At 39.7% G+C, this 12718-nt stretch overlaps 1 protein-coding gene across 4 annotated transcripts in view; it reads right to left on the bottom strand.

Annotated features, from left to right (window-relative positions):
* APP (amyloid beta precursor protein) overlaps positions 1-12718 on the bottom strand; it is a 213619-nt gene that overhangs the window by 104729 nt on the left and 96172 nt on the right. For all 4 annotated transcript variants that reach the window (XM_068689985.1, XM_068689995.1, XM_068689966.1 and 1 more), the window contains exons 4-5: positions 11481-11593; positions 10171-10364 (exon numbers count right to left, since the gene is read on the bottom strand). In XM_068689985.1, the coding sequence (XP_068546086.1) occupies positions 10171-10364; positions 11481-11593 (307 nt within the window). The remainder of the gene's footprint in view (positions 1-10170; positions 10365-11480; positions 11594-12718) is intronic.

The raw sequence follows: 12718 nt of genomic DNA, 5'->3' as shown, positions 1-12718 counted from the left end.
TGCCAATATCCCTGTCAGTATTGGGGCAGGGTGGGGGAAAACAGCAAGACAAGAATTAAACTGTGCTGCAGTTGTGAGATCAGGCATGGTGCCAGGAAAGACGAGCGTTATGCCAGACCCCAGTCTATGTAACAGATCTTTTAAATGGCTTATTGGCACTGAATTCCGGAAAATTACAGTGATTTACAGAATTGAAAGTCTGACCCACAAGGTACCTCAGCAATAATGTTTCTGGTCGCCTGGTAAGTGACCACAAAAGGACAAACCGCTTAAAAACCACCTTGGTTATTTTCATTAGGGATGGATTAAACTATGCTAGTAAATCAGGTATCTTAAACGAGAAGAAACAATGTGATATTTGACACATCCAAACCTGACTTAAGGTACAGTTAAAATGTTAAGAACAGGGGCACCTTCCATTGCACAGCAAGTCAGGATGAGCAAATCACATTGTCTAGCATTTTTCAGGCATTAATTTTGTCACTTTCAATTCTTTTCCTTTTTGCTTTTCCTTACTTCAGGGGTTGCAATTATATATATTTTCACATTCCCTAATAGAAAAAAAAAAAGAAATTAGCTATTTCATGAAGTGTCACATAGACTGCTTTTTAGTTCTTAGACCTTATCAAACAACTGAATTATGTGCTTCTAACCATTTCTCTCCTCTTTCTAATTTTACTGCTTTTTTTTTTAAACCTTTATGTATAATAACAATAGCAAAAATATGCTGGGTTTCATTAACTTTGGTAGAAACCATGAAAAGTTGCACTAAAGATCTTTTAATTTAATTTTTGAATAGAACACACGAAGAAAGGCAAATACAAATTCCTTGCCCTATTGCCTCAGAGAGACACATTTATCTTTTCCCCCCACAAACAAACATGAAGGTATAATTTTTACCATTATATATATGTTTTTTTTTCCACAGCTGACTTGCTTAAAAAGATAAGAGGTAGCATGTAACATTTGAACAAGTGCATTGGTAGAAGGTACCTGCTGACTGATACACAAGAATACTTTTCCAAAACCAACCTAGCTTAATCTCTGAAACAATGCCTTTGCAAGTATTACTGTTCTCACATTTTCCTCTGGAAAATGGTAGATTCAGCAAGAAGTATTTTGTTTTTTTAAAGAAGGTCAGAGTAATGTATTTAACTCATATTCTTTCCCATTTTCTTTATTTATACTAAACAGAAACTCAGAACTAGAAAAGTAAATGTATCTACAAATGCACAAAATCCACTAGGTTCACAAAGCCTTCTGACATTTAATAAATATTAAATTCAAAATCCTGCTACTAGAAGAACATTAGGACTGAATGTGATGGGAGACAGCAGAGTGTAGGTTGTCTGTGCAGTCCTGTTTGAGCCAGCTTGAGAATCAGCAGAAAAACTATCTATTATGTTTGTTTCCACCCCACCTCTGCCATACTCAGAAGGCACTATATTCAACATCTCTTTGTCCAACCTGTTCCCCTATAGCTTATTTAAGGTACACAGTGTGAACTCTGTACCAAATAAAGTACTTGCCTCTGTGGAACTCACCACCTTGGTACCCTCACTTGGTAACTACAGGGTCAAACTACAAGAACGTCTTTGTTTTACAATTGGGAAAGCAAACAAAAAGTACCAGAAGCATGTAATAACTCTGGATGTTTAACTTAAGACATTGCATAACACTTTACAGAGAATGTGCCATCTATGCTTCCTAAACACAGCTGCCACTAGCAGCTTCTCCAAGTGGCCAGAAAGCCTGCAGAGCACATCATCTCCACTCACGCAGCCAGAAAAAAGCAGAGGGCAGCATTCGTACCAAGCTTTTCATAGCAGCCACAAGATGCCAAGCCTAATGGAAGACTTCCATGGCAGAAGTTACTGTTTTAACCTTTTCTTCTTCACTCAAGTCACAATTTTTCTTCGGCAGTGATCAAAATAGAGATCCCACGTGAAAAATGGCATTATCTATCATGCCATCAGAGCTAAAACACCTGAATTCAAGATTAAAAACCTCTTTCAGAAAAAAAAAATATATATATACTTGGTGTTTCATCCATGCATTCAGATGTAGTGTTTGTTAGAAGGCAAAGAAAAAAACAGTTAATACAGAAAATGCTTTACTACACTATGCTTGTAATAGCATAGCCTCACAAGAGGAGGAATTCCTACATTTCCACAAAACACCCTAACACTGCTTTCTTGTTTCTAGTACAGACCACAAAGCCAACCTACATCACTGAAATGTAAAACAGAGCAGGAACTGCTGGCTAACTTTATGAAGGGATACGCAGCTACGAATTCACCAGCATGCAGTCATGCTGATGTGATAATACATGTTGAAAAACCCAGCTGCAAAGTTCTCACTTCCAACTTTTTTCATAAAGTATAAAGGGCACAGTGCTTGAAATGGGATGGTATATGTCATTATTTCACAAGAACATCTCAAAATATCTAGTAGAGGTATCAGAAGGATTTATTGAATTGATTACTACATAAATATATATAGAGAGAGAGAGGACCTCTCTCTCTCCAACATTTCAGTCATTACAGGTGACAACATTTTTGCTTATAAAGCTTTTGCTTATTACTTAAGGAAAATGCTGTTGCTGATTACTCTGGTTTTTGAGGTCAGAAAACTGTAACCGTTCTTTGGAAATCTACTATGCATTGTACAGGCAAGTCTGATGCCATTAAGCTCCTGAAAAAGGCTCAACATTCACATAAGTCATATAGGTGGTTTGCAGAGCTAGCAAACTGCTTTCTTAAGGGGTCACGAAAGCCTGGCTATATCTTACTCATCACTTCCTCAATTAAATTAATTCTCTGCACCCATAGCCTCATCCATCACTTCAGTTAAGGCTTTATACTCAAATGGTGATTAGATTTGCCAACTCAGCATCGCTGTAATTACCTCTCAAAGCAATGTGCTGTTTCATCAATTCCATTTGAACATTACTTGTCCTAAGAAGAAATCCAAAAATTACCAGTCTTTCTAGAGTCATTAACACTCTTGTGTGTCTATGCTTTCTGAATTTCATTTTAATAACCTTTACATGAAAAAGGGGGAAAAATATTGCTATTAATAAGACATCATGAATTACCCAAATACTAAGAAATTGCCTACATGAGTGTTAGAAACAATTAATGTAAGAACATGAGACACCAAATACATTAAAAGTGTATAGAATATGCTCATAGGACAAAACACTTCAAGAGATATTCATCATAAGCAGTAATATTATGCCAGTAATTTGATGATACCTGAAATTCATAAAGAAAAGCAATTAAGTTTTATCATTAGAATGCTTATTCTTAATACTTACTCCCTCAGATGAATTTAGTTTCTCTAAATTTAGTGATTGACAATCGCTGTAGCACAAAGTTCACCTATTTCAACCACTGATGTTAATCTACACTGAAGGCAAACTTGGGGCCAAAGGCAATTAAAAATAAGCATGTTTTTAATTCCTTATATTCATGTTAGAGCACTGACTTACAATTAGGAACAATTTCTATTAGGACAGCTGAGGAGGCCACTGCCTCTGGCTGCATCCCTGCTCCTGTCTCACAGATGACTGAGCTCGCCATGAAACAGATCCTGCACCACTGCAATAGCACGCCACTGCTGCCATGAGGTTCAGTTTCTTTAACTTTGCAGGGGTACAAACCGCCTGCAGCTCAGTCAGCACAGATGGAAAGAAGGAAATCTTTTTTTATCAATCCAAAAGCAAGTCATTTCCTGCTTTTAAGTCAGAACCTGCAGTCCAGACCCTTTGTTAGCTTCAGTCTGGTTTAGTTTTACTAGCATCTGGGGAGTGGAGGTGGTGGTGATTTTTTTTAAATAATCATTTAGGAGATTTCCACTGGAGGATTTCTCACTGACATTTCAGAAATTGACTTTCCAATTTAATGAAAAATCTTACATCAAAGAGAATTCATTGTTGTTTGTTTTAATGTGATTAATAAGATGGCTTGAAAATAGATGAATACTCAACCGAGACAAAATGAATGTTAATTTTCTTTTTCCTCCAGTGACTGTGTTTCAAATGAAGAATTTAGCTTCGGTACCTTCCTTTTTCTTGATCAATACCACTTTTTTCAGCTTTACAATAGCAAAAGCTTCAAGATGCCAGTTATCCTATTTCTACATTTTTAAGACAAATCTTCTGAGCTCAGAGCTGGCCCCAGTTAAGCTACTGATTTTTGATTAGATGTTGCAGGACAATGTTAACAGTAAAAGTGATGGGAGAGGAGGAGGAAAGAACAGACAAGACCCAAAATGCCACAAGATGCTAGCATGTGTATGAGCGAACTGGTAGAAATCAGGGATTTAAGAAGCAGTAAGGACCTCAGGGAACGTCAGTCTCCAAGTACTCGTATTTCTCTGCCAGCGGTTCTCCACCACCAGCCAGCAGGCCGGGCCTGCCTTCTCCTCAGGCCTGCAGCACTCCCTGGATCTCATGAGGATGCTCGTGCTCCAGCTCCTGTGCCATCGTTGCTACAGGGGTGCTATCACACATAGGATCTGGCCTTGCTGTGGAAACATTTAGGGGAAGGACACCTGGCTGCTGGCTGCCAGCACAAGACACTGCCCAAGGCCCATCCAACAAGGCTCTCTAGGGAAGCGACACAGAAACCTCTCTCTGAAATGGGAGGAAGCAACGTGTGTCGACACCACCACCTGCACCTTCCAGTTTTGCCAAACGAGCTTTTCTCCATGTTGGAGCTGTGTTTGTTTCTTCCAGCTTTAGTTCAAATGCCAAAGAGTGAAGTACTGGCAGGATTTGTAGATAAGGAAGATTAATAAAAAGTAACTAAGATCTCCCTCATCAACTAATATGCAGGGGGCAGAAATACGTCCCTATCAAATAATCCCACGAAATGCTTGTCTTTCCTGCTCTATTTCTGAAAGCATTTTCTGGAGGGATGGATGGATCTGTGTATGTGAAGAGATGAGCAGGAGAAACAGAAGGGTGAGGGGGACAAAGGGAGATGCAAAGGGGAGAAAAGGGACATGAGGATTTCATGTTTTGGACAGTCCTTGTAGATGAACAGCCCAAGTGCAGAGAACAGTAAAGAGCAGCCACACCATCTGCAGCTCTGTATCACAACTAAAACATCGGCTGCTTCATGGCTCTTGCTTGCATGAAATCTCCCGCTGTTCTGTGATGCAGAGACCCAGACAAAGGGAGTTAAGCAGGAGCTAGTCAGAGTTACACTTACAAAAGGGAAGACAATTTTCCAATTATAGCAATGGCAAAAGCCCATAAAATTGACTTTTAAAATTACTATACTGACTCTTGTATACTCATCACCTTTTACCTATTAAATTTGCTTGCTATGTGTCACTGTTTAGACTCGGGAATTTTTCATAAATATTTCCGCAGGCAGACATCCAAATTGCTTGTCTGGCCTGCCTAATTTATGTCAAGTCAGTAGCATAACATACCATGAGGACTTAGTGTGTTACTGCAGCAGGTCAGGGCACTTTATGACCGTGGCCAATTTAAATGCACCTTGTGACAGTCTGATTTGATGACAACACTCCAGAGAATTTCGATTGTAGCTCATTTGATGCTCAGGTTAACTTGCAGGCATTTATGAAGGGAAGACAGTAGGTAAAACATGTATTGACATCTTTGTACAACTTGTGTCATAAAGACATAAAAAGAGCAAGAAAGTGAAAGAAATTAAATGTACAGTTCCTCTGTGTCATATGAGAATCTTTGTAAAATTATTCAGCAAAGCAATTTTGTCAACCCCTGTGACTCCTCTTCCCCAAATGCTCTAACAAACTGACAATTAAAGCATAGGGTCTCACCTGGAAACAATTCAGTGTAACAGCCACACATACTATTCTGCTTTCACCATTAGGAAAAAAAAGGCTGGTTTTAAAAGCCTTTCAGGATTTCTTGGATTATGGTTGAAGGAGGCAATTAAGAAAAGTCAGTTTTTCCAGATGCCTACCACTGACAGAAAAAAAAAAACGCACATGTTCTTTAAGAAATTAAAAAAAAAAAAAAGAAAAAAAAAGATGTAGTGTTTTAACAACTACTTTTGCAGCATCCAGGACATGACCACTCACCCTTAAGGTCAGTCTGTTACAGCCTCACAAAACCAGAGTACAACGTGACCACCATGTTATATAGCACAAATTTTTATTTGGGTCTTACTTCGCAGATGTCTGACTTTCAGCATGAAGTGGACTCAACCCCTTTGGATTATTTATTTTAGTTTAAAAAATCTACTCTATTAACTATCCTAAGGGCAGGTATGAACAAACCATAAAACTCTGCCTGGCAGAAGTTTATGAGGAATTGTAAACCAAGCCCTTATAATACACACTAATCCCCACAACATGACATTTAGAACACTCTCCAAATCATTAAATCAGGCTGAACATACATTAAATACGCTGAACAGACAAAGTTAATTTGGCCCAACCTGCCAAGGGAAAAACAATGAGAAAATTAAATCCTGTATTTTGGATCTTGAAAATAAATTCAGACAGTCTAGAAAAACAAGGTCTAACTGAAGCTAAGGAACTATCTTGTGCTTCTGAGCATGGGACTAATATCCTGAGGAAAAGCTTTCTACACACCCCCTCAACAGTGAGCCACACTGTCTCTCAGTTACCCTGATGTAACAGAGATAAATGACACCAACCTCTTCTCCAGGTGGAAAGGAAAGCCTGGGAGGTCTCATATACGGTGATGAGAAGGGGCATGTTTGAGACAGATGTAGCCAGAAAATATGGAAGTTTTTAGCTCAACCCCCACTCCTGAAGATGTCTGGCCTTGGACATCAAGGATGCCAAAGCTCCTAACAAGTGTCCAGGTACGGGCAGGAGGCCATGAGGCTGCGCTGAGTCTCAAGGGCAGCCAGAGCTTTTAGGTCATTTGACTGAATTGTAGCTATAAATGGAGATCTCTGCAGCTTTACTGAAAGTCAGCACCTGCATCTGGCTGTCCCTCAGGCAGTCTTCAAGGTAAGTTTTAATTAAAGGTGTGGATAACAGCAAGGAACGCCACCACTGAAAACGCTTGTGACCTCTTAGTCAGAGTTGCACGCTATTTCAGGACAAGCATGATGTGACATCATTTCAAAAGCACGGGTGGATCCTGCCTTTTGGCCTTGCAAACTCAAGAGGGGTGGGCCACATCCTTCAGAGCAGCACACCCTCCATCTTTTTCCCAAGCACTTCCAACAAGCAATGTCACGAGGCAAGCCGTGTCCTTTCCACTGGTGGTGGGATGAACGTCCACCTGTGACAACGCAGCAGCACAAAATGCCTCCACACACCCTGATGGCACAGGTCACAGACTGAGGAGCGAGAAATATGCAGTCCTGCAGCCCGGGTGATAGCAACAGGATTGTTTCTGCCCCAGTGGGAGGAGTGGGCCATGCTCTGATGGACCACCTGCTGACTCCCAACACTGAAGACACCAAGATACCCATGGCAAAAGCATCCACAAGGTCCTACTTGTACGACAGAACCCAACCACACAGGTAGACCTTAAGGGAACAACAACAGAAAGGTAAACTGGAAGAAAGAGCTACTATGAAGTACTCATGCACTACTGGCAACTGAGTTCTAGCCTGAAATCCTGACTTTTGGGTAGAAATGGAAAAACAAATCAGCCCAGTAAGAGCTGCTTCAGAAATGCTGTGGCACGCCAGCCACAAACCCAGGCCAGTGTGGAAGGCTTTGGATTGAAACAAATATTGTTAATGTAAGATCACCCATTTAAGATTAAAAATACAAATTTCAGGGAACACTTCAAATGGAGTTGCTTTAATAGCATAAAATACTGGGAATTTAGCACTGGAAAATAACCCCCTACTTTTCACTTCCTTTCTCCCTCACAATCAGCTTAGGACTAAGGCATACATATATAGACACACACACAAACATATGTTTATATGTGTATGGCTATATATATATATAAGTATACAAAAATATACAAAAAAAAAAAAACCTTACCACCTACTGCTGCATGAGATTTATTTATTTTTTAATGACTAAATTTCAAGAGGATTTCTGGCTCCAATACACACAGATTGAATGCAGTTGGGAAGCTGAAGAGGCAGCAAGAAATATGAGTGAGTCAGTGTAAGGGAACTACAAATTGCTTGGCTCTTCATCTGCAGTTGAAGTACAAGTGCCCCATAAAAGGATCCTGTCATTTTCTTTTTGCATGCATGTCTATGGGAGGGGAAGAAAAAAAGAAAAAAGGGGGAAAAAAAGCAGTATTTACTTGGAATTTTGGAAATTGATTCAAATGCAATTCCAGTTCCTATTCATGGAGTATACAAAATACTGAAATTATTCTTTAACTACTCTCTTCACAGATCAAACTGCTTCAAGAGGAACAAAACAGACTAGAATAGTAAATATTCAGTGACACACATGAAAAAACAGAAATAAACGGTCTTTTAACCAAAACTTTTATATACACCCTTGTGTGCTCTTCTATTTAAAATATTTTAGGAATCTTTGAGCAGATATAAGAAAAATTATATATATATATTATAACTGTATATGTTATATAGATAAATAAATCAGGTACTAGATAAGAGATCTCATATAAGATCTATTTTATACATTTCTGTATCTGTCATATATATATGAGGGAAAAAGCAAGGGGGTATGAAGTTTGCACTCATTTCTGACTCTAAGAGAGTGTTTTCCAATCAAAGGTTAAACAAAACACAGGGAGCTGACAGGGCAACAGTACAAAGGTTGGTTTACAAATCCCAACAAAAAGGTTATAAATTGCAACATTTTGACAACTGTTGGAAATATAAATCAGAAAAACCCCTAAACATGTCAAGACAGAAGACACAATGTTGCCTTATGTAGGTTTCTTAATCCAACAGCCCAGACAATTTACTCATTTATGAGACAAAACCAGAAATAATAATTTTAATAGATTTAACTCATTCTGTTTTTCATGAAGAACTCTTCCCTGCCATACAAACAAATGCCTCATCAGGGAAGATTTACATACCCATCATGGAGCTGTTCCTAACTTTTCGTTGTCTTAATGTCTTCTCTTTACACCTAACTACAACTACTGTCCTTCACCTCTACCCTGTTCCTGAACTTGTTTTCACCTGGGTTATTAAGAAAGTCCAAACTCACAAAATTTAGACCTATTAACTTTCTGCATTATTCACTTCATTTGGTCCCAGTTTATTTCCATGCTTCTCCTTGAAAATGCTTTTAATCTGTCTCAAATTTTGGATTTTGTATCACTATTTGCAAAAGACACAATATCATCACCTAAGAAGTGGTTCCTTTTCTTTCTAGCACAGTATGAAATGATCAAAGTCTATGGAGCACAAATAAAATTTCAACGCAGACCTTGATTTTATGAAGAAAACCATCTTGAAATAGTGGTTTAAATTCAGTTTCAAGGACATAAAATTGTTCATTGCTCTTACAGCTGGTGCCTAAGGCACTCAACTGAGTGATATGAAAAGGTCTTGACAGGACTGTACCGCTCAATCACAACAGTCACAACCCACATTTGGCTCAAAATTAGCCTGTGTGTGCAGGAGTTGCTAAGGGCTAAAGATGAGCGTGCTATAGCCAAGTCCTTTTCCTGTCTAGGGCTGTCTTGCAAAGGAAACCTCCACACTCCATCTAGCTGTAGCATACTAATTAGTCTTATTGTCAAAGGCTAGACATCAAAACAGATTTTCTTTTGTGTCACATTAGTAATAGCAGAAAAATATTCTTATGGTAGTAAAGGCACGCAGCTAACACCTAGAATAAATGAAAGCATTTCAAAACTTCCAACATTTGTCAAATGAGTATCTGTTGCAGTGCCCCCAGACTCCACAAAAAGCACCTTAGAGAAAAGTATTTATCATTTAGAAGTCAAGAAATTATGTAATTAACCATTTTTGTTATAAATGCAGCAATACTTCTCACTGAAAAAAAAAAAGATGAAGATGAAGAAAGTGCAAAAACTGTATTAGCAATAAAGTTTTATGTATGGGGGGGAGGGGGAAGGGAATGAGGGAGGGAGGGAACACATGTTTTTTAACCATTCTAGCTGGAATTTCACTTACAAGCAGGACTTCAACACTGAGATCTTTTAGACAAATTTTTGGCATCTCTAGTAAGATGATAATAACAAGTTGAAGGGGAAAAAGCCACTCTTACCTTCCATCTGCATAGTCTGCATCTGCGCCTCCCCACCAGACATCTGAATCATCATCTTCAGCATCAGCTGAGTCAAGATTGTCACTTTCCTCTGCTAACGGGCAGCAAACGAACTCCACGCCGCGAAACTTGTCAATCCCACAGGGCAGCAGCATGCCATAGTCATGCAGATTCATACTCTTCTCACTACAGGACTACAGAAATTAAAATATATATATATATATATATATATATATATAAATTTTAGTGATGGAGGAAGCTGGAAAAAAATGTCACAGTCCTCAAGAAAATGTAAGGGGCCACATACAGCTTTAGGCAGTTGAACTTGGTGAACAGCATGAGTTTTGAATTTTGAAACATGACTTAGCATGGTCACCTGTGCATTCACTACCTGCACTCTACATAGCACCCTGTCTGTGTCTGCATGACCATGGCAAGAAAGCAGCTCTTCCTTCCCCGACCCTTTAGTCCTTGCCTTTACGGAAGGACTCCCCTCCTCCCACATACTTGGTGACTCTATATGCTCTTGTTCAAAATCTTCAGAGGATCTGCCTCAAAAACAGAAGATCTGAAGGCAGAACAATTATTTGTCTTCCTAAGGTGTTAATGCTATTAAACAGCTCAATGTGAGATAGATCAACATTTAAAATTAGAATTTAGATACATGAAAGCTGATGCCTTAAACACTATTTTTAAGAGGGCAACAGGATGGTTCATAACCAGGCAGGTTATGAATATCACCAGAGAACGGTACTCCACATCCTCTCTGGGAAACCTGTTTCAGTGCTCTGTCACCCTCACAGTAAAGATTTTCCTCATATTCAGCTGGAACTTCCTGTGTTTCAGGTTGTGCCCATTGCCTCTCGTCCAGTCTCTGGGCAACAACGAAAAGAGTCTGTCCCTGTTGTCTTAATGCCCTCCCTCAAGCTATTTTATATACATTAATAAGATCCCCTCTCAGCCTTCAAATCTTCTCTAGGCTAAACAGGCCCAGCTCTTCCACCCTTTCCTCATAATGAGATGTTCCAGTCCCCTAAATGTCTTTGTAGCTCTCCGCTGGACTTGCTCCTGTAGTAGTTCTGCGTCCCTCTTGTACTGAGGAGCCCAGAACTGGACACAATGCTCCAGGTATGGCCTCACCAGGGCTGAGTAGAGGGGCAGGATCACCTCCATCGACCTGCTGACAACCCTCTTCTGAATGCACCCTAGCATACTCTTGGCCTTCTTGACCACAAGGGCACACTGCTGGCTCCTGAAATAGTGATACAGTTCTAAAAGAAGGTAGGAAATCTTAAGGCAGATTAACATACCTCTTTAGCAACAGTATGCCAGTGCAGGTGAGTTTCACACACATCCATCCTTTCCTGGTGAAGGAACTTGCACTTATCTGGTACCAGAAGCGCATCACTCACAAACTCGCCCACTGAAAGAAGAAAAAAAAAAAAAAGAATGAAAAAAAAGGTAATTATTTTGCTTCCAGAGCAGTGCAGTTTCTGAATGGTGCTTCCATTTCCATAATGCTCAAACTTTTGATTTGAAAGTAGCTCCTGCCTTTGATACCAGAGATGTATTAGATCACGAAAACATTAGTCTAGCATAATACAGCAATTTCTACGTGCCCTCTGTGAAATGTGATAGACCCACTGAAGACACATGTGGTGCAGCGTGAAGGCAGGAGATGGTGGGATCCAGCTTCTGGAGGGGGTCTGAAGTGCTTTGAAATACTAACAGCTTTTCCAGTATAAAATAAATCTGACATTAACACATTGCTTTAAATGATTCTAGAGCATTCCTACTGAACTACAGCACTAACTGTCCACTCAGTTATTTTTGTTGATGCAGCTTCTCTCTTTATTGCAACCTCATTTCATCAGCCAGATGAATTCAGATTAGCTAAGAAGGCCAGTGGAGCTCAGAAGCCAGGGAACATGATGGCTCATTGATTGCCCGCCTATCCGATCAGACTGAAGTGGGAAAAAAGGCCCTTTCCATGTACAGAACCAACCAAAGAAACTGTGGTACCTTCAGCAGCAGGACACGCTATTGAAGTACATAATGCTCACAGCTTCAGCACTTATGGTTAAAAAGAAACCCAGCTAATAAACAACACAATTTATTAGACTAACATAAGTAATCCTATACAAGTCTGGCATTGCAATTAAAGAACCCAACCCCCCTGAAAAATATTTTGAAAGGAAAAATTAGGGAATGCTTTCAAGAAGTTGATATGTGGAGCAGCCCCTGCACTGTGAAAGTGTATGACTCAGCTGGCATAAATTACCAGCTCCCCGAAGCACAATTGGCTGCGAGCTCCAAAAAACTACCGTAGGTTTTAAATGCCCAAACCAAGATGGCCCAGTGGCTGCCCGCAGACAATAATGAGTTAATGAATCGGAAGGAGATTGAGCGCAAGTTTTCTGTTTGGTAGAGGGTCATCTCGGGGAGCTGATGAAACAGCCCTCGAGGCTTACAATTACAAAGCCTGTTTTAAAAATAATCAACGCCCCGTGCACTGGGGGAAAGCACAGTTCAGCAAATATATGTATAG

This window comes from Anas acuta, chromosome 1, assembly GCF_963932015.1.
Source record: "Anas acuta chromosome 1, bAnaAcu1.1, whole genome shotgun sequence".
NCBI classification, from domain to species: domain Eukaryota; kingdom Metazoa; phylum Chordata; class Aves; order Anseriformes; family Anatidae; genus Anas; species Anas acuta.
Note: the sequence above shows the minus strand (reverse complement) of the source record. Positions and strands in the feature narration are given on the sequence as shown.